The 23,004-nt window shown below is 39.8% G+C and overlaps 1 protein-coding gene across 1 annotated transcript in view; it reads left to right on the forward strand.

Annotated features, from left to right (window-relative positions):
* The window catches only part of USP31 (ubiquitin specific peptidase 31), a 95,742-nt gene that overhangs the window by 57,802 nt on the left and 14,936 nt on the right, over positions 1 to 23,004 (forward strand). Inside the window, exons 7-12 of the mRNA XM_033217759.1 lie at positions 14,567 to 14,747; positions 17,508 to 17,619; positions 18,155 to 18,249; positions 19,701 to 19,778; positions 20,371 to 20,500; positions 22,777 to 22,896. Coding sequence (XP_033073650.1) covers positions 14,567 to 14,747; positions 17,508 to 17,619; positions 18,155 to 18,249; positions 19,701 to 19,778; positions 20,371 to 20,500; positions 22,777 to 22,896 — 716 coding nt within the window. The remainder of the gene's footprint in view (positions 1 to 14,566; positions 14,748 to 17,507; positions 17,620 to 18,154; positions 18,250 to 19,700; positions 19,779 to 20,370; positions 20,501 to 22,776; positions 22,897 to 23,004) is intronic.

Raw genomic sequence — 23,004 nt, forward strand, 5'->3', positions numbered from 1 at the left:
TAGAACTGCTGTGTTGTGTGGTAACTCTATGTTTAATCATTTGGGGGAACTTACAGACTGTTTTCCAAAATGCTACACCGTGTTACATTTTTATCAGCAGTGTTTGAGGGTCCAGTTTCTCTACATCCCCGCCAATACTTGATTATTGTCTGACTCTTTAGTTTCAGCCATCGTAGTGGGTATGAAGTGGTATCTCATTACGGTTTTGATTTGTGTTTGTGACTGACATGATGTTGAGCATCTTTTCTTGTGCTTGTTGGCCGTTTGCATATCATATTTGGGAAAATGTCTATTCAAATATTTTGCCCATTTTAAAATTGCATTGTTTGCTTTTTGTTGTTGAGTTTTAGGAATTTTCACATGTGCTGAATACTAGACCCTTATCAGATATATGATTTGCAAATATTTTCTCCCATTCTGTGGGTGATCTTTTAACTACCTGATGTCCTTTGAAACACAAAAGTTCTTAGTTTTGTTGAAGTCCAGTTTATCTTTTTTTGTTGTTGTTGCTTGTGCTTTTGTTGTCATATCTAACACTTTATCAAATCCAAAGTCATAAAGATTTACCCCATAATTTCTTTTAAGAGTTTTATAGTTTTAGCTCTTATATTATAGTTTTTTGAACTATTTTGAGTTAATTTTTGTGTTGTGTAAGGTAAGGGCCCAACATTATTCTTTCATGGTGGCTGTCAAGTTGTTCCAGTTAACAGACTTTTCGAGCAGATGGGTAAACTTCCATGAATAGAGTAATTGAAATGATAGAAGCCTCATTGGATTTTTCTGTAAGGGTCCAAACCAGAACCATGGTCACCTTAGTAGTTGTGTTAGCATAAGGGAGACTAGCACCTGGGCTTTTTGTCAGACCTGGAGAGACTGCTGCTTCCTAGCTTACCCAGTTTTTTAAAATTTTAGTTTCTTTACATGAAGTGCAGAGGAATAATCACTATAGTGTTGATGTCAAGACTGTATGAGATCAGGCATGTCAGACATTCCACAGGGACTGACTATACTAAGTCTTCAGTAAATGAAAGCTACTTTTGTATTTCTTGTTATTGCTTCCAGTGTTCGTTACTGGTAAGCCAACGTTGAGGTGACCGTCTTTGCTCCAGCAATAAATGAATCAGTCAATTACAAATATTTTTGTGCACCTGTAGATAACTTCTGCTGTACTTGGCATGAGTGATAAATATCAAATAAGTGTATTTTAGGTTTTTGGTACTATCCAAACAGAGATTTATTGAAGTTATTTAGTGAAGATAATGTGGGAGGTACTGATGACCACAAGGAAGACTAAGACCAAACTCTGACCTTCAAAAATTTCACCATTTAGTGACCTCTTAGTAATACTTTAGCCTTGGTCAGTTTATGTAGGAGTATTATCCATGTTCCAAGTAAAGTATAAATGGAAGTATTGGAAAATGTTAGAGGGAGCCACTAAGACTGCTTGGGCTGGATCAGGGTGGTGCCACAGCGGAGGGGACAGATTTGAATGTAAAGGATGGGTGGGCTATCCAAGGCAAAGAAGTATGGAAGAAAGGGCTTGCAGTTTCAGTAGGAGGGAGGGGCAGAGGCCAGAGTGAGATGGGCTAAGGAATAAGCAGAAAGCCAGAGAGGGAGTCAGGGTGTGTTTTCTCCTTTTGACCTTAGTGTAAAACACAGGTCGTAGATTGTGCTCAACCTTTAAAAGGTGAAGGGGCATTTTCTTCTGAGACAGGAAGAAGGGGGACTGTGGGTGAAGATGGAGACATTCAAGGTGGAGCATAGGGAAGGCAAAGTGATTTGGATCAGGAAGACTTAATCCCAGCAAAGGAGGAGGCAAGGTCAACAGAGTGGGTGGAGATGAGTTTGGGCACTTGAACAGAATGGAGGCGTGTGGATCAGGGAGGAGTGCAGCTGCTACACAACACAACCTGTGTTCAAGGACCCACCTGACCCTCCCTCCTTGGTGTTTTTGCTGGGGCCTTTCTTCTGGCCACCCTTAAAGTTTGGAGTTCGCAAGGGTCCTGCTCTCATCCTTTGTTTTGGTCTTGACCCTCTCTTTGGCCTGTCTGTTCAGCACTCACAGTTTGAACTGCCATTCTTGTATACCATCTATCTTTATGCCTGATTACTTATTACTCTCATATCCAGATGTGATGCGAAATCTCACTTCACATCCAGATGCTTACTATTTTCACCTTGATTGTCCACAGACTCCTCAAATTTTAAAACATAGTATTCTGTTCTTTCTTTTCAGACTGGCTCCTTTCTCACATCCCTTATTGTAGTGAATGACACTGTGATCCATCTAGTCTCCCAAGACAGATGCTTGAGAATCAAACTTCTCTTTCTACCTCACCCTGTTCACACGTGAACCCTTATTGTTCATTTTGCCTCCTAAATATTTTATACTCATTCCTTCTGCTCCACTTGCCCTGTTGTTCTTATTTTAGGCCATCATTCTTTCTTAGAGCAGAGTCTCCTGTCTGCCCTTATCTCGGTCCCTCTGCCAGTCCATCATGTGTCTGCTATCAAACCCTCATGATTAAGGGCACAGGTACAGTCTGGGGAGGAGTCGTACCTGTTCCATAGGTGTTAGGAGGATTTAAAGCAGTAATGCATGTGTTTTCACACCTGTGGGACTTTGGGGGTACGTACTGGTTACTCTTTCTGAAATGTACTCCTCATCCCTTTTGGCCTGAGGAATTCCTTTCAGTCTTATCTGGAGCCCCGGAATCTTCTGTGACCTCTAGTAACAGACTTGGCTTCATCAGCTGACACAGACCTTCTGTGCATACGAATATTATGACATCACATAGTTCCTAATATTTATTTGTATGTGCGTGTCCCCTACTAGACTGAGAAGGCTATGGGTTGTTTTTCATCTGCCTTTCATTAGCCTCCTTAATACCTGTCATATGGTAGGGACTTAATGAATGTTGATTGGATAAGTGAATGATGGTTTGGGGCAAAGAGATCAGTGAATGACAGAATTCAAGCACAGTTCTTCCTATTAAAGAAGCAAAGAAGAAAAACAGTGCTTCTTGAAAAAAATGCATGCCTATTGTTAACTTTTCATTTTGAAATAATTTCAGACTTAGAGAAAAGTTGCAAAAATAGTACCAAGAATTTCCATATATCCTTCACCCAGATGCCCCAATGTGTTAACATTTTACTGTTTTATCACATTTGTTCTCTCTCTGTAATATGTATGTGTTTATAATCTTTTTCTGAACCATTTGAGAGTGAATTGCAGATATATTAACTTTTTGTGCCTAAATACATCATGTATTTCCTAAAAACAATGATATTATCTTACATAATCTAAGTACAGTTACGAAAATCAGGAAATTAAGGCTGGTACAATACTACAATTTTTTTAGCCTGATAATTTTTTACTAGTTGTCAAGTTGTTACTGCATGATCCACTTCCAGATGGAGTGAGCATCAGAAATATACCATGCATATTGATTATATTATCTTGGACTTCTCTCCAGTATTCCAGATTTGAAATACTATCATTTTACCTACAGACTTTATTGAAATTTTGCCATTTGTCTCACTATTGTACTTCATAGCAAAATTAAAAAAAAATTCTTATGCAGGATCGAATATCATGGTTTGCTTGGTTGTCATTTCTCTTTGATTTCATGTATCAGGAACAGTTCTTTAGCCTTTCATGACTTTGGCATTTTTGAAGAGTATGGGCCCTTTGTTTTGTAGAACATCCTTATTTCGGGTTTGACTGACATTTCGTCATCGGTAGATTCCGGTTATGTATTTCTGGCAGAAATACCATGAAATGTTGTTTTGTCCTTCTCATGGCATCATAGCAGGAGGTACGTGACACCTGTGTGTCCTATTGCTGTCAGTAACTTTGATAACTAAGGCGATATCTGCCAGGTTGAAGGCGATGTCTGCCAGGTTTCCCCTAGTACTAAGCTACTGTTTTCCCCTTGTAACTAATAAGCATCTTATGGTGAGATACTTTGACAATAGGTAAATATCCTGTCTTTTCTGAAACTTCTTTTTTTTTTAAATGGAGTCTCGCCTTGTTGCGCAGGCTGGAGTGTAGTGGCGCGATCTCAGCTCACTGCAACCTTCACCTCTCGGGTTCAAGCGATTCTCCTGCCTCATCCTCCCGAGTAGCTGGGATTACAGGCGCCTGCCACCACGTCTGGCTAATTTTTTGTGTTTTTAGTAGAGATGTGGTTTCACCATGTTTGCCAGGCTTGTCTTGAACTCCTGACCTCGGGTGATTGGCACACCTTGGCCTCCCAAAGTGCTGGGATTACAGGCGTGAGCCACTGTGCCCGGCCTTCCTGGGTGATTTTAATGTGCTACCAGGACTGTTAACCACTGGTTTAGGGGAGGGCAGAAAAACATTATTGTCAGTGCCATCCTCTTCTTCATTATTCAGTTTTTGATGTTTTATGGCTCCCCTTGTTTACTTATACTTTTAAGGTACATTTGATAATAGTTTTGTCAAGTTCCTATAATCATAATTTTAGGATTGGGGTAAATGTATAGAATTAACTGGGAGAAGGTGGCATTTTTACAGGATTGTACTTCCTTACTCAGGAACGTGATATCTGCATTTACTCGCCTTTTTTATTCCTGGGAAAGTTGTGATTTTCTGCACCTATTTCAAAGTTATTCCTAGGTGTTTTATTGCTGTTGTGAGTAGTGACCCCCTTCCCACTCCCATTATGTATTTTGTTTTTGATTTTTAGAGACGGCCTCACTCTGTCACCCAGGCTGGAGTGCAATGGCACAATCATAACTTACTTCAGTCTCCATCTCCTGGGCTCAGGTGATTCTCCTGCCTCAATTTCCCGAGTAGCTGGGACTACAGGTGTGTGCCATCTGCCTGGCTAATTTTTTTGTGGAGACAGGGTCTAGCTATGTTGCCTAGGCTGGTCTTGAACTCCTGGCCTCATATATTCTTCTGGGGCAGGTTAAATTCCTGAAGGAGACCTTTCTACACTTTGTTGGAAGGTGGGGCCTGGTTGCCAGCACCCTAGGTGCTGAGTGACGGGAAAGAGCTGAGATGTTCACTTACCCCTTTATTTTAATACAGTGCCCTCACCTTCTCCTGGATTGCCCCCCTGTCCACACATCCCTGACTTAGCTGGAGTGGGAGGGGTATTTTGGCGTATCGTGTTGGTAGTCATTTTCTCGTTTTTAAAGAATTTCAGTGAAATTTACTTAACATAATAACCACTTTTAAGTGGTCACTTCCATGGTATTAGTACATTAACAGTGTCAGGCAAATACTACCTCTATGTAGTTCCAAAACAGTTCCATCACACCAGAAGAAAACGCCATGACCATGAAGCAATTGCTTCTCATTCTCCCCTCCCCCCAGGCCCTGACAGCCACTAATCTGCATTCTTGTCTCTGGATTGACCTATTCTAGCTATTTCATATAAATAAAATCATATAAATAAAATACAATATGGGACCTTTTATGTCTGGCTTCTTTCACTTAGCATAATGTTTCAATGTTCATCCATGTTGTAGCATGAGACAGTACTTCATTCCTTTTCTTTATTTATTATTATACTCTAAGTTCTAGGGTAAATGTGCACGCAATGTGCAGGTTTGATACATAGGTATACATATGCCATGTTGGTTTGCTGCACCCATCAACTTGTCATTTAGATTAGGTATTTCACCTAATGCTATCCCTCCCCCATCCCCCTATCCCCCGATAGGCCCTGGTGTGTGATGTTCCCCGCCCTGTGTCCAAGTGTTCTTATTGTTTGATTCCTACCTATGAATGAGAACATGCGGTGTTTGGTTTTCTGCCTTTATGATAGCTTGCTGAGAATGATGGTTTCCAGCTTCATCCCTGTCTCTGCAAAGGTTATGAACTCATCCTTTTTTATGGCTGCATAGTATTCCATGGTGTATATGTGCCACATTTTCTTAATCCAGTCTATCATTGATGGACATTTAGGTTGGTTCCAAGTCTTTGCTATTGTGAATAGTGCCGCAATAAACATACATGTGCATGTGTCTTTATAGCAGCATGATTTATAATCCTTTGGGTATATACTCAGCAATGGGATTGCTGGGTCAAATGGTAATTCTAGTTCTAGATCCTTGAGGAATTGCTGCACTGTCTTCCACAATGGTTAAACTAATGTACACTCCCACCAACAGTGTAAAAGTGTTCCTGTTTCTCCACAGCCTCTCCAGCATCTGTTGTTTCCTGACTTTTTAATGATTGCCATTCTAATTGGTGTGAGATGGTATCTCATTGTGGTTTTGATTTGCATTTCTCTGATGACCAGTGATGATGAGCATTTTTTCATGTGTCTGTTGGCTGCATAAATGTCTTCTTTTGAGAAATGTCTGTTCATATCCTTTGCCCACTTTTTGATGGGGTTGTTTGTTTTTTTCTTGTAAATTTGTTTGAGTTCTTTGTAGATTCTGGATATTAGCCCTTTGTCAGGTGGGTAGATTGCAAAAATTTTCTCCCATTCTGTAGGTTGCTGTTCACTCTGATGGTATTTCTTTTGCCATGCAGAAGCTCTTTAGTTTAATTAGATCCCATTTGTCAATTTTGGCTTTTGTTGCCTTTGCTTTTGGTGTTTTAGTCGTGAAGTCCTTGCTCATGCCTATGTCCCTAAGGGTATTGCTTAGGTTTTCTTCTAGGGTTTTTATGGTTGTAGGTCTAAGATATAAGTCTTTAATCCACCTTGCATTAATTTTTGAATAAAGTGTAAGGAAGTATCTAGTTTCAGCTTTCTACATATAGCTAGCCAGTTTTCCCAGTACCGTTTATTAAATTAGGGAATCCTTTCCCCATTTCTTGTTTTTGTCAGGTTTGTCAAAGATCAGGTGGTTGTAGATGTCTAGTGTTATTTCTGAGGCCTCTGTTCTGTTCCATTGGTCTGTATATCTGTTTTGGTACCAGTACCATGCTGTTTTGGTTACTGTAGCCTTGTAGTATAGTTTGAAGTTAGGTAGCATGATGCCTCCAGCTTTGTTCTTTTTGCTTAGGATTGTCTTGGCAGTGCGGGCTCTTTTTTGGTTCCATCCGAACTTTAAAGTCGTTTTTTCCAATTCTGTGAAGAAAGTCATTGGTAGCTTGATGGGGATAACATTGAATCTGTAAATTACCCTGGGCAGTATGGCCATTTTCACGATATTGATTCTTCCTATCCATGAGCATGGAATGTTCCATTTGTTTGTGTCCTCTTTTATTTCATTGAGCAATGGTTTGTAGTTCTCCTTGAAGAGGTCCTTCACATCCCTTGTAAGTTGAATTCCTAGGTATTTTATTCTATTTGAAGCAGTTGTGAATGGGAGTCCACTCATGATTTGGCTGTTTGTCTGTTATTGGTGTATAGGAATGCTTGTGATTTTTGCACATTGATTTTGTATCCTGAGACTTTGCTGAAGTCGCTTATCAGCTTAAGGAGATTTTGGACTGAGATGATGGAGTTTTCTAAATATACAATCATGTCATCTGCACGCAGAGACAATTTGATTTCCTCTTTTCCTAATTGAATACCCTTTATTTCTTTCTCTTGTCTGATTGCCCTGGCCAGAACTTCCAACACTATATTTAATAGGAGTGGTGAGAGAGGGCATCCTTGTCTTGTGCTGGTTTTCAAAGGGAATGCTTCCATGTTTTGCCCTTTTAGTATGATATTGCTGTGGGTTTGTCATAAATAGCTGTTATTATTTAGAGTTATGTCCCTTCATTACCTAGTTTATTGAGAGTTTTTAGCATGAAGGGCTGTTGAATTTTGTCAAAGGCCTTTTCTGCATCTATTGAGATAATCATATGGTTTTTGTCGTTGGTTCTGTTTTTGTGATGGATTACGTTTATTGATTTGCGTATGTTGAACCTTGCATCCTAGGGATGAAGCCTACTTGATCATGGTGGATAAGCTTTTTGATGTGCTGCTGGATTCGGTTTGCCAGTATTTTATTGAGGATTTTCACGTTGATATTCACCAGGGATATTGGTCTAAAATTCTTTTATTTGTTGTGTCTCTGCCAGGCTTTGGTATCAGGGTGATGCTGGCCTCATAAAATGACTTAGGGAGGATTCCCTCTTTTTCTGTTGATTGGGATGGTTTCAGAGGAATGGTACCAGCTCCTATAATTCGACTGTGAATCCATCTGGTCCTGGACTCTTTTTGGTTAGTAGGCTATTAATTATTGCCTCCATTTCAGAGCCTGTTATTGGTCTATTCAGAGATTCAACTTCTTCCTGATTTAGTCTTGGGAAGGTGTATGTGTCCAGGAATTTATCCATTTCTTCTAGATTTTCTAGTTTATTTGTGTAGAGGCATTTATACTATTCTCTGATGGTAGTTTGTATTTCTGTGGCATCAGTGGTGATATCTCCTTTATCATTTTTTATTGCATCTATTTGATTCTTCTCTCTTTTCTTCATTGGTCTTGCTAGCGGTCTATCAATTTTGTTGATCTTTTCAAAAAACGAGCTCCTGGATTCTTTTATTTTTTTGAAGGTTTTTTTGTGTCTCTATCTCTTTCAGTTCTGCTCTGATTTTAGTTATTTCTTGCCTTCTGCTAGCTTTTGAATTTGTTTGCTCTTGCTTCTCTAGTTCTTTTAATTGTGATGTTAGGGTGTCGATTTTAGATCTTTCCTGCTTTCTCTTGTGGGCATTTAGTGCTATAAATTTCCCTCTACACACTGCTTTAAATGTGTCCCAGAGATTCTGGTACATTGTGTACATCATTGGTTCTTCAGTTTCCATGTAGTTGTGCAATTTTGAGTGAGTTTCTTAATCCTGAGTTCTAATTTGATTGCACTGTGGTCTGAGAGACAGTTTGTTGTGATTTCTGTTCTTTTACATTTGCTGAGGAGTGCTTCGAATTATGTGGTCAATTTTAGAATAAGTGCAGTGTGGTGCTGAAAAGAATGTATATTCTGTTGATTGTGGGTGGAGAGTTCTGTAGATGTCTATTACGTCTGCTTGGTGCAGAGCTGAGTTCAAGTCCTGGATATCCTTGTTAACCTTCTGTCTCGTTGATCTGTCTAATATTGACAGTGGGGTGTTACTGTCTCCCATTATTATTGTGTGGGAGTCTAAGTGTCTTTGTAGGTCTCTAAGGACTTGCTTTATGAATCTGGGTGCTCCTGTATTGGGTGCATATATATTTAGGATAGTTAGCTCTTCTTGTTGAATTGATCCCTATACCATTATGTAATGACCTTCTTTGTCTCTTTTGATCTTTGTTGGTTTAAAGTGTGTTTTATCAGAGACTAGGATTGCAGCCCCTGCTTTTTTTTGCTTTCCATTTGCTTGGTAAATCTTCCTCCATCCCTTTATTTTGAGCCTATGTGTGTGTCTGCACGTGAAATGGGTCTCCTGAATATAGCACACTGATGGGTCTTGACTCTTTATCCAATTTGCCAGTCTGTGTCTTTTAAGTGGGGCATTTAACCCATTTACATTTAAGGTTAATATTGTTATGTGTGAATTTGATCCTGTCATTATGATGTTAGTTGGTTATTCTGCCCGTTAATTGATGCAGTTTCTTCCTAGCATCGATGGTCTTTATAATTTGGCATGTTTTTGCAGTGGCTGGTACCAGTTGTTTCTTTCCATGTTTAGTGCTTCCTTCAGGACCTCTTATAAGGCAGCCTGGTGGTGACAAGCATTTGCTTGTTTGTAAAGGATTTTATTTCTCCTTCACTTATGAAGCTTAGTTTGGCTGGATATAAATTCTGGGCTGAAAATTCTTTTCTTTAAGAATGCTGAATATTGGCCCCCACTCTCTTCTGGCTTGTAAGGTTTCTGCCGAGAGATCCGCTGTTAGTCTGATGGACTTCCCTTTGTGGGTAACCTGACCTTTCTCTCTGGCTGCCCTTAACATTTTTTCCTTCATTTCAACCTTGCTGAATCTGACAATTATGTGTCTTAGGATTGCTCTTCTCGAGGAATATCTTTGTGGTGTTCTCTGTATTTCCTGAATTTGAATGTTGGCCTGCCTTGCTAGGTTGGGGAAGTTCTCCTGGATAATATCCCTAAGAGTATTTTCCAGCTTGGTTCCATTCTTCCCATCACTTTCAGGTACACCAATCAAATGTAGATTTGGTCTTTTTACATAGCCCCATATTTCTTGGAGGCTTTGTTCATTTCTTTTTACTCTTTTCTCTCTAACCTTGTCTTCTCGCTTTACTTCAATCACTGATACCCTTTCTTCTATTTGATCGAATTGGCTGTTGAAGTTTGTGCATGCATCACAAAGTTTTCATGCCATGGTTTTCAGCTCCATCAGGTCATTTAAGCTCTTCTCTACACTGTTTATTCTAGTTAGCCATTTGTCTAACCTTTTTCTCAAGGGTTTTAGCTTCCTTGTGATGCATTCGAACATGCTCCTTTAGCTCAGAGAAGTTTGTTATTACCAACCTTCTGAAGCCTACTTCTGTCAACTCATCAAAGTCATTCTCCATCCAGCTTTGTTCCATTGCTGGTGAGGAGCTGTGATCCTTTGGAGGAGAAGAGGCGCTGTGGTTTTTAGAAATTTCAGTCTTTCTGCTCTGATTTCTCCCCCTCTTTGTGGTTTTGTCTACCTTTGGTGTTTGATGTTGGTGACCTACAGATGGGGTTTTGGTGTAGATGTCCTTTTTGTTGATGTTCGTGCTATTCCTTTCTGTTTGTTAGTTTTCCTTTTAACAGTCAGGTCCCTCAGCTGCAGGTTTGTTGAAGTTTGCTGGAGGTCTACTCCAGACCCTGTTTGCCTGGTATCACCAGCGGAGGCTGCAGAACAGCAGATATTGCAGCCTGATCCTTCCTCTGGAACCTTCGTCCCAGACGGGCACCCGCCTGCATGAGGTGTCTGTTGCCTCCTCCTGGGAAGTGTCTCCCAGTTAGGCTACATGGGAGTCAGGGACCCACTTGAGGAGGCTATCTGTCCGTTCTCAGAGCTCAAATGCTATGGATGGAGAACCACTGCTCTCTTCAGAGCTGTCAGACAAGGACCTTTAAGTCTGCAGAAACTGTCTGCTGCCTTTTGTTCAGCTATGCCCTACCCACAGAAGTGGAGTCTGTAGAGGCAGCAGACCTTACTGAGCTGCGGGGAGCTCTGCCCAGTTCCAGCTTCCTGGCCGCTTTGTTTACCTACTCAAGCCTCAGCAATGGTGGATGCCCCTCCCCCAGCCAGGCTGCCGCTGCACAGTTCGTTGTCAGACTGCTGCGCTAAGAGCAAGGCTCCGTGGGCGTGGGACCCGAATCTCCTTGTCTGCTGGTTGCTGAGACCTTGGGAAAAGTGCAGTATTTGGGTGGAAGTGTCCTGTTTTCCCAGGTAGAGTCTGTCACAGCTTCCCTTGGCTAGGAAAGGGAAATCCCCCAACCCCTTGAGCTTCCCGGGTGAGGCAACGCCCTGCCCTGCTTCAGCTCGCCCTCCGTGGGTTGTACCCACTGTGCAGCTGTCCCAATGAGATGAACCAGGTACCTCGGTTGGAAATGCAGAAATCACCCATCTTCTGCATCCATCATGCCGGGAGCTGCAGACCAGAGCTGTTCCTATTAGACCATCTTGGAATGGATCCACTTCATTCCTTTTTAATGGCTGAACATTATTCCATACATACATATGCATGTACCACATTTTCTTTATCCATTAATCCATTGATGGGCTTTTGTTTTTTTCCTACCTTTTGTCTATTGTGAATAGTCCTACTGTGAACATTTATGTACAAGTATTTGTTTGAATACCTGTTTTCAGTTCTTTTGGGTATACGGAGTTGATGGATCATATCATAATTCTATGGTTATCTTTTTTGGGAATTGCCAAACTGTTTTCCACAGGAGCTGGATTGTTTTACATTTCCACCAGCAATAGATGAGAGTTCTAATTTCTCCACATCTTTGCCAACATTTATTTTTCATCTTTTTGATTTTAGCCATCCTGGTGGATGTGAAGTGTTACTTCATTAAGGTTTTGGCTTGCATTTCTCTAATAGTAAATGATGATGAACATCTTGTCATGTGCTTGTTGGCCATTTATATATTCTGGAGAAATGTCTATTCAAGTCTTTTTCCCATTTTAAATTGCACTTTCTGTTGAGTTTAAGAATTCTTTGTAAGGTTGTATAATACTAGACCCTTATGGGATATATTACTTGCAAGTATTTTATTCCATTCTCTGGGTTTTTTTCTCTTTCTTGATAGTGTTTTTTGATGTTCAAAAGTTCTTCATTTTGATGAAGTCTATTTTTTCTTTTGTTGCTCATAATTTTGTTGTCATATCTAAGAATCCGTCACCACATCCAAGGTCATAAAGATTTACCCATGTGTTTTCTTCTGAGTTTTGTAGTTTTAGCTCTTACATTTAGGTTGTTGATACATTTTAAGTTAATTCTTATAAATTGTATGAGGTAGGGACCAAACTCCATTCTGGGGCAAGTAAATATTTACTTGTCCCAGCACCATTTGATGAAGAGATTGTACTGTCCTCCTTGAATGATCTTGGTGCTCTTGTTGAAAGTCCTTATTTTAATTCCTCTTTTACTTCACCTTTTACTTCAGAGGCCTCTAGCGCCTCCAGTTTCTGATTCTTTTGGTGATCCTGTATATTGGGTTGGCCGGCTTTCTACAATGCCAGCTTACAATTCAGTTTTCTCTGGTCTACTGATATTTACAATATTTTCTAGATAGTCTATTATTTCACTTATTCTTCTTTGACCCAGGTGCTTGTTTTTCTTTCTTTTCCAGTTGTTGCATTTCCCTGTATGTGTTTTTGTTTGGATTGTTTCCTAATTTTATTGCATTATAGTAAAAAATACCTAAATTATCTTGTCCAGAGAGCCTTTCCTCACTCCCTTTACCTGCAGGCTGGCTGGGGAACTCCTGCTCTTCTGGGCTTCAATTATAGTAACTTCTGTTAATCTCTCACACCAGCATGTAATGTGGAAATGATCTGTTTTCCTTTCTGTCCTTCCCATCACACTGTGAAGTTCTCTGGAGCTGGGACCACATTTTGCTTTATCTTACTATACCAAGCAGTGCAGTATAGTTCTTAATATGCACGTAGTGTTTGTTCAACTGAAAGTTTCTCAAAATCCTGTTCCCACCCTAGTTGCTTAGGGTTAACACTGAGCTTCTATTTATAAGTGAATTTGGTGAATTCAAAGGTTATTGTATTCTAGCCAGAGACTGCCTTATTGAGTGTGCGTTAGCCTCTATCCTAAGGCCTTAACAGATGTTTTGTTCAATACATAATGAGGTTACTGCTTTCCCCACATTACCAGCGAGGAAGCTGAGACTTGGAGATGAAGTAACCACTCCCAGCTCACACAGCTGGCAGTAAACGGGTCCACAATTTGAACACAGAGCTTGATTTCTGTGCAGTTGACAATGTGGCATCCCCTCATCTTCTCAGGAGTCCTCATCAATTCTAGGAGAACAGGTCTTCCCACCCTTACCTCTGCCAAGAACCTGGGAAACGAGTTTATTTATTATCTCAACTTCAGATATCTATTATTTTTATTTTCTCATACCAGAGTTTAAAATGGTTATGAAGTGAGATCTACTCCTGTTCCTTTTGATTTCTTTATGGTGTTTAAGCTTAAAAAGTTTTGTTCCCTCTAATGGCTTGACAAAGAGTCAGCTTTTTTCTCATTTCTAGTTTGTGTGTGTTGTTTTTTTAAACTCTATCTGGAATTTATATTGGTATTATGTGTACTTGTCATTTTAAATTGTTATAATGTTGAGGTATCGTAATAGGTTCAGTGAGTCTTAGATTGCTGAGTATTGAGGTTATTGCCAGCATTCTGCTATAAATACTTTTGTGTAGGCCATTTGTATTTTATTCTCTTTCTGGTGGTGTTATTATTTATGGTGGTGGTAGGAGGGGTTTCTTTTATTCTCCAGCTGGGGCGTCATTTCCCTAGGCTGTACTTCCAAAGGATTAAAGGAAGGAACAGGTATTTAGTCAGGCATTTATTGAGGTTGTGCTGGGTGCTGAATTGCTGGGTACTTTGATTGACAGGGAGCCCTGCTTTGGGGCATTTGGGAGGATCAGTACTGTGCCTGTCAAACATATATTTTTGGTAACTTTAATGTGGATTGATCCAGTCTAGTAGATTGTATTCCAAGTTGGAAGATTCTCCTGATGGCTCTGAGTCTAGTAGGTGTAGTGTGTAATTTACCTTTTATTTCTTATAAGTCTGGCTCTTTAATCAGGGAGAAGAAACTGCTATTGAATATTGAAGAGCATTCCACATATTCTCATCTTTATTTTTTAAAAATTTGTTTGATTACTGGTTGCATGACCTCACTAAATTTTCTTGATGAGTCATCTCAGCACACATGCGCTTCTAAAACTGTATCTAACATTCAATGAAGTGCAGTTTTAGTTTTCAGTTTTTAAGGTAGGTAAGACTAGTTTAAAGGAAATAATAATGGATGCTAAAGAAATTCTCTCACGGCTAGATGAGTAATCTAAGTAGGATGTTTCTTTTTTTGATTGCAGTTTAATTTACGTAATAACAATTTTTTTAAAAATTTTCTCTGTTGGGTAAATTTCTTCATAATGAGTGAATAAAAATAATTTTGAAGAGATGAAATGGGTTGTTTTTATTCTATTTCAGGAATTCATTTAAACAACAACCTAAACCACTTGAAATTTGGCTTGGATTATCATAGACTGTCTTCTCCTACACAAACAGCAGCAAAGCAAGGGAAAATGGATTCGTCCACCTCAAGAGCAGGCAGCGACAAGATTGTCCTGTTGGTGTGTAACCGAGCCTGCACTGGGCAACAAGGGAAAAGGTGAGAACCAGATTATTTCCCAGTAAGTAGCTAGACTGTAAAAGTTCAGTATTTTCAAACATTTTAAAAAGCATGGGCAAAAAGTTCTTACTTTTAGTACTTAATTTTTTATTCTGATATTTAGAAAGAATACATGTACAAGTTGACCTGATTTGGGGTGTTGGTTGGGGGAGAGTAAAATTAGGAATCTGGATTTCTTTTTGTTGTTGTTTGTGTGTGTGTTTTTTGGGGGTTTTTTTTTTTTTTGATACAGAGTTTCGCTCTGTCACCCAGGCTGGAGCGCAGTTGTGTGATCTCGGTTCACTGCAACCTCCGCCTCTTAGGTTCAAGCGATTCTCTTGCCTCAGCCTCCTGAGTAGCTGGGATTATAGGCGCCAGCCACCATACCCAGCAGATTTTTTATATTTGTAGTAGAAACGAGGTTTCACCATGTTGGTCAGGCTGATCTCAAACTCCTGACCTCAGACGATCCACCTGCCTTGGCCTCCCAAAGTGCTAGGATTATGGGCATGAGCCACTGCATCTGGCCAGGAATCTAGTTTTTAAAGGTCCATTTCATATGTGTATTTTCAGTTCAGGCTCCTCTTGGGACTCTAGACCCATTTCCAGGTGCTTTCCTGACAGCTTTTTCATTTTTATTTTTTTAATTCTTAACATGTCTACTTGGATGGTGCATGTCCCTCAGTCTTATGTCCCAAATTGAACTCATTTTCTTTCCTTTTAAAACTGGCTCTCCAGTATTTCCCATCTTGGGAAATGGCACCACACATTCATTCAGCTTTGTAAGTCCGAAATTTGGGAGTCAGAAATCTCTCTCAAATTTGTCTAATGCCCTCTGTAAGAGTGTATGGGTGTTTTAGACTATCTTTTAAAGTAACTGTGTCACAGTAGGAATGTAACCTGAGTATTAACAAAAGACAGATATGTTTCAAGGAGAAATGACTCGGTGTTTCTTAACATTTGTTAGGGTAACCTTTATGTTAGCCTTTGACATTTTTGCTTTGAAATAAGTTCCTTGCATAGTAAATAACATAAATGTAAAATGTGTTGATATGCATATTTATGCTATTCATTGACAGGTATTTTAGTGTTTACAGTGTGTTGGGCATGGTTCTAAACACTGGGGATTCAGCAGGGAACAAGACAGGCAGGGTCTGTGTCCTTATGGAGCTTCCATCCTAGCTAGGACAGACCGGCTATAAACAAGCAGATGTCTTTAACTTCAGACAGTCTGTACCATGCTGAAGGCATTAAAACAGACTAGAATGATAGAGTGTGATGGGAGGCTGGCAAGACTACATTAGGAAGGGAGGTCAGGGAAGGCGTCCCTGTAGAGACTGCAGCCAAGCTGAGCCCCAGTGAGCTGTGTGAACATGAGGAGAAAGGATCCCATGCAGAGGGAACACCCAGTACATGCACACAAGACTAGGAGTAGGTTGGTGTGTGTCAGGCACAGAAGGAATGAAGTAAAGAACCTGTGAAATTCCCTTCATGATGCTCGTCTCTCAAAGAGTGAAGTCATTATTTAAAAAAAATATGGTTGGGTGATTTACATGTGCTTGTAACTCATTTCACATCACAGTAGTTTTTAGGCAGATTGGTTCACTGTTAAGCACCACTACAAGCGAACAGTTTGATAGTTCTTGGAAACTGGTTTCTTGATGATCTTAGCACCTCTACTTCCCTCTGGGCCTGAGTCGGAGTTAATCTGTTAGATCATTTGTTCATTCATTCATTCATCTTCTATTTTGTAGACATTGTCTGTCTGTGCTACTAAGATAAATACATCACAGTGCTTGCTATCAAATAACTCACAGCCTATTGGTGGAGGCAGAACAATAAGCAGGCATTGTTTATAGCACAGTATACACAGGAAACAAGCCAACAGGGTGCCTCCTGGAAAAGAATACCTCCACTGGGTCTTCACACGAGTGAGCAGGCGACAGCCTAGACTCAGAAGGATGGGGAGGGTATTCCAAGCAGAGGGAGTTCCCTGACAAAAAGACATGCATGTGTGAGAGTAGGACACATTCAGGGAATTCGGGTTTGAACGACTGGGCATGGATGAGAGTTGAGGGTAGGCTAGTGGTCCTCAACATTGGCTGCATATTGGAACCACCCAGGGAGTCCCTAAAAACATCTCAGTGTTCAGATCACATTCCGAACTGATTTCCTCAGAATCTCTGGGGGCTGGACTTGGGCATCATTATTTTCTAAAGCTCCTCTGGTGATTTTGGTCTTCGGTCTATTTAGCTGAGGCCAAGAACCACAGTACTGCTTGGACTCTGTGGGACATAGACAGCTCTGGAACTGACTTTCACTGTCACTTGCTTGCCAGTGCCTCCCTTGTTGTCAGAGACTCAAGAATGTGGCTGCCTGTCTGTGAGACCTTCCAGCCCTATCTAGTCCTCTGGCACCCAACCCCTTATGGGTTTGACGTGTGCTGTTTGCCAGGCTTATGTCCACTCCCATCCCCTCTGCTCCCCATCTTCACTGATCCTGCCCCATTGCCACCTGCTGTCCTAGTACCATACACCCCAGAAGCCATTTTGGTGTATTGGCTATTAAATTTAATTTAGAAATCTAAGCTGTTCATCTCCTTATGAAGAGTTACCATTAAATTTCCTGTTTGTTTTATTTTGAGAACTGTCCTAAAGCCAATTATATCGTGATTCCATTTTAAGAGATCAAGAACAAAAGATAACAGTGTTAAAGGAATTACTGTACTTTTAAGGTGATTACATTGTTGATGTATGTTAGATTTGGACTGCCTTTTGTGCTGCACTTAGAGAAGACAATAGCTTGGGACCTTCTGCAGAAAGAAATCTTGGAGAAGATGAAGTATTTCTTGAGGCCCACGGTTTGCATTCAGGTTTGTAAGCATTTTGATATTCCAGCATAGCATGGGTGTATACTCGGTGAAGAAACAAGCATTACAATGAAATTTGAGTTTCTTGTGTTTGGATTTCCAGGACTGAGAATTTATCCCTCATTTTATGAAAGAGCTAGCCACTGCAAGGTTTTCCTTGAACTACCGCGTATTCCTTTATAATATTTATCTAAAAACGTTGATACATGATCAGCTTGGAAGGGTTTAGTAGAATGTCTATCTGTATATTTTAAAAATTATTACTATGTTAAGGTATCCATGGAAGACCATTAAGCTGATGTTTAGTAAAAGTGATGTGTTACTTGTCGTGCATGACTTATTTGATATGTAAATCGCATTTGGGTAAATCATATTTAAAGTGTATTAGAGTGGCTCAACAACCTTATAGAATCTTATAGAGAAGCATTTTGCAGAATAAACAGTTTACTGAAACTCTAATCTGTTTTGGAAATGCCACTGTGAAACAGATGCCCTTGAAGAAAAATTTGGCTTAATTCTCATCTAACATCTGATGCAGGTGTGTCCATTCAGCTTGCGTGTGGTCAGTGTTGTTGGAATAACATACTTGCTGCCCCAGGAGGAGCAGCCCTTGTGCCACCCGACAGTAGAAAGGTAAAAAAAAAATTTTTTTTAATTACCTTTTAGAATCTCACACATGTTCATGTGTGATTTCAAGTGATGTCTGATATAATTTCCACATAAGTGTGGAAGGTTCTTTAGGCTCATTTCAAAATTAAGTACTTATTTTACTTTTGATTCGTACTTGGGTATATGTTTAATGATCTTTCTTGAAATAAGAAAAGCCCTGGAGGACTTGCGTTAGGAAAGCAAATTAACGTATGTCCTAGGACTGCAGATAAATGACACTTTCATATTCACCAGGAATGAAGTTTTGTAAAGTAACATTCTAATCAGGCTACATTCTTCCTTAAAACCCTTATATGGCAACTTGTGGCATAAAAGATAAACCCCGTGTTCCACAATGTAAGAAGTTCTTCACAGTTTGAATTCTGCTTACTTCACTTTTGTCAGGCCTTGCTCTTCCTCTCTCCACTATCCCAAACTTTCAGCAGCATTAAAGTACTGATGATTGTTTGAACAGGCGATACTATTTTATATGCCTGCTTTGCATGTGTGGTTTCTTCTCTCTGTAATCCCTTTCCTTTGAGCCCTTTTTTATACTCTTCCTCCTCTCACCCCCCACAACCTGCCCCGCAGAATTAGTCACTCTACTCTGCTACCTCTGTGCTGGCTAAATCTGTTATATTTATAATACTCTATTGTATTAATAAAATAATATACATCTATACACACTGTGTGTCTATGAATATAATATACATATGAAAACTCACATTTTTTATAATAAAAATTATTATAATAAAATGATTTTTTCAACAAATATTGTAGTGCCTGTATTTCAGGATTCTAAAAAAGCATACAACATAGTCCTGCTTGAAAGCTTACTGTTTGGGTTTAGAGTTGAGAGTTAATAGATTAGACAACAATCCAAAATATTGCACAACATAAACAAGATGAGATGGGTAATATTAACTGAGTTCTGGGTTTCCCAGGAGATGGCAAGGAGCCAGTGAACTTGGGAGGGGGGTAGATTTGGAGAAAGGAGGAAGAAGGGTGCAGTCTAGAGCAGGCGTGGCATGTTGGTGGAGAGGTGGAAAGGTGCAAGGGGTGACTTTGTTCCCAGGGGACTACCATCCAGTGTCTATTTGGGTGGGTGAAAAATTGGGCAAGAAGTTGGGAAGGTCATAATGACTATCTGAGTGTGATCATCAGCAGCCTTATAAATGACACTAAATTTCTTCCACCTCTTTATTATTAATACTATATTGGGCTTTTTAATTTAAGCGTTTTTCAGTTTAGTTGTCGTGTAGTTACTAAATCAGTGGTTATAGTGGTCTTGCCAAAAACTTTTTTCTGATGGGGAACTATGATGAAGATTTTCATTAATCACATTATGATTTCAGGTAGAACATAATCATATTAAGTAAAATCATTTGTTTAGAAAATAATATGTGGCTTCCCTCTTCACTTCCCCGGTTCTACAGGGCATTAAAATCTTGTGGACCAGGTGGCACCGCTCATGTGAAATTAGTAGTCGAGTGGGACAAGGAGACAAGAGATTTGTGAGTATTTTTAAAGTTAGTGTTTATAGAAACATTGTTTTAATTATCATTTTTATAGCACACTTTTGATATGTTAAGTGAGCCAAAACCTAAATCTCTCTTCTCTTTAGCTAAGTATCCAGATGTGTTGTTAACCCTTTATTTAAGCAGTTTATTATTTCTTTCCTGTACATTCTCTCTTCTCAATCCCAGAACCTTAGAACATTTGTTCACTGCTGAAAGAGAAACTGTATACTCATTACTATATAGGTTCAGTTTACTTTGATTTTTTATTACAGGCCCATTAATTCTAGGAAGCGATGTTAGATGCATGTTCTTAGATGTAAAGGACAGGAATATGTGATTTAACCAGTACAGTTCATGGCCAAACCCAGAAAAATCAAGTTAGTTCTGGAAATAACTTTGTATACAGAGAACTTTTCAAGAACATTTTGGAATATAGAAAAATTCGGTCACTACTTTTGTTTTCTTACACATTGATTTTTTTTTCCCTTTGGTTATGAGTTTGTAGTCACTTCACAAAGCCATAATTGTATTTTTCCTTCTGTTTTGCAATACATTATCTGATAGATGCTTCTCCCCCTAATTGCAGCTTGTTTGTAAATACTGAAGATGAGTATATCCCTGATGCAGAAAGTGTTCGTCTGCAAAGGGAGCGTCATCATCAGCCTCAAACCTGTACTTTATCCCAGTGTTTCCAACTCTACACCAAAGAGGAGCGGGTAAGAGGCTGGGCAGCATTTCTTGGTTGCTCAGGGCAGTGGGGAGTGGGGCATGGCAAGATGACAGTGGAGAAGCAAATCATGCCCCAGAAGTCGCTGCAGGATTTTGCATATATCTAAGTCTGCACATGTAATGAGCATCTTAGTGCTGTTGCTTTTAGGACTTTAACAAAAATTTGTAAGTTTCTAGAAAACCTTGATTAATTGAAATACTCTGGAAATGAACCTTCATAGTTAGTTCTTTTTCATGGTTAATGATCAAGTTTTGATGATTTTCTTTCTCAATTTAGAAGTTTTAAGATCTTTTCCTTAGTAACTTAAACAGTGATTCTTGACTTTTTGATACTAAGAACATAGGTGCCAGGACATATTTAAATTTAAATTAATTAAAATTAAGTGAAGTAAATAATTAAATAATTCAGTTCCTTCATTGCATTAGTCATGTTTCAAGTGCTCAGCAGACACATGGTGGTTAGTAGCTCCCATATTGAACCGTGTCGATATAGACCAGAAAGTAGACAGCAAGCCTTTGCAGGTAGTAGGGACCCAGTATTTAAATGAATGGATGGACAGAGAGATGGATAAATAAGCCTCTATGGGTGGGGCCCAGGCCTGTGTGATTTTTATGCACCTTATAAACATTGACCAGAGTACTTGGAGTTCATCTAACCTTGCATTGATATCTAGGATCATAATTGTGACTACTAGTTGTAACTCTTCACTCTTAAATAGAGGGAGTCATGCAATTTCAGGATTGAAGGGAACTTTAAAACTCCTTTATTCTAGTGATTGGGTTCTTCTTCTACTTAATTTCAAATAGGTGATTGCTTAGCCTGAGTTTAAATGTCTTTTGTTATGAGGTGTTTGCCTCCTTGAGACAGATAAACTGTGTATTCTCTGGATAGCTCTGATGGTAACTGAAATTAACCTGAAATATGTCTGCTGGTTACTACAGCTAATAATTGTTCTGTCTCTTAAATTCGTTATGACTCAGAAGTCCTAATTTTATTTTTGTCTATTATTTGAATATTTGAAAATAGCTTTTGTATTTCCACTGAGTCTTCTCTCTCCCACACTGTTTTTAGCTAGTTCCTTTAATAGTAGTTTTTCATAAGACATGTTTGTTCCCCCCCCCTTTTTTTTTTGTTTCTCCCAGTTTTGCACTCAATTATGAAATAGTTGGCTTTGGAATTGGTTGACTATAGGTTCTCTATGGCACCTTGCCGTGTTTAGCTTTTTTTTTTTTTAAATGACTTTGGAGATGTTTGATAATGGCACAAAGATAATGGATGAGCAGATCGACTAGATGGCATCACTGGTATTCCACGAAACATCTCGCTGATCTAGAATGCTAGCAAGATACCTTTTAACGGGCTTATTCATTCAGTAGGTGTTTGTTGAGTACATACCATGTTAGGTATCATACTGGTACTAGAGAAGTAGCAGGGGCCAACATAAACAATGTTTGTGCCTTCATGCTGTTTATAGTGTACTGGAACAAGTAAATAAAGGAAGCCAAGGTCCTGGAACAGGAAGCAAAGGCCCTTGGGCAAGACTGTCAAACAGAAATGAAGCCAGTATGGCTGGAGGACAGGAGGTGAGGGACAGAATTGACACAGTATGTGCTCCATGAGAGCAGGTACTCCATCTGTCTTGATCACTAAATAATTCCAGTATCCAGAGCAGTACATGGCACATAGAAAGGGACATCTGGCCGGGCGCAGTGGCTCACGCTTGTAATCCCAGCACTTTGGGAGGCTGAGGTGGACGGATCGCCTGAGCCCAGGAGTTCAAGAGCACCTGGCCAACGTGGCAAAACCCGATCTCTACCAAAAATACAAAAATTAGCTGGGCGTGGTGGTGCGTGCCTGTGGTCTCAGCTACTCAAGAGGCTGAGGTGGAAGAATCACTTGAGCCTGAGGGATGGAGGTTACAGTGAGCCAAGATCACGCCAGTGTACTCCAACCTGGGTGATAGAGTGAGACTCTGTTTCAAAAACAGAAAGAAAGTAAGTAAGTAACATATTTAACATTTATACAGTATTTACTGATTTAGCCGTTCCTCTTTGAGGGATAATCTATTCAACAAACCAGAATCTGTTTAGAGTTTGGGTGCCAGCTCTGGCCACTTTTGATTATGTTATTCCATTGATGCCCAGCATCTGCAGTTTCCAGAGAGATTTTGAGTTGCCCCATGCCCTGGCTAAGGCCTTAGTCCAGCCGTAACACAGTCTTGCATTAAGTGGTGCTTAACGGGAGTCATGCTTCTGTTTTCAGCTTGCCCCTGATGATGCCTGGCGTTGCCCACACTGTAAGCAGCTGCAGCAGGGAAGCATTACATTAAGCCTCTGGACTCTGCCTGATGTGCTTATTATACATCTGAAGAGATTTCGACAGGTACGGAAATCGTCTGTCCTCAGGAACAAACAAGCTGTGACAAATTTCTTATGCCTCCTGCTGATGGGCTCTATGAGGGCTCTTTGGTATACCTGTTTGATCCAGTGA

Source organism: Trachypithecus francoisi, unplaced genomic scaffold (assembly GCF_009764315.1).
Source record: "Trachypithecus francoisi isolate TF-2019V2 unplaced genomic scaffold, Tfra_2.0 Lachesis_group10, whole genome shotgun sequence".
Lineage (NCBI taxonomy): Eukaryota > Metazoa > Chordata > Mammalia > Primates > Cercopithecidae > Trachypithecus > Trachypithecus francoisi.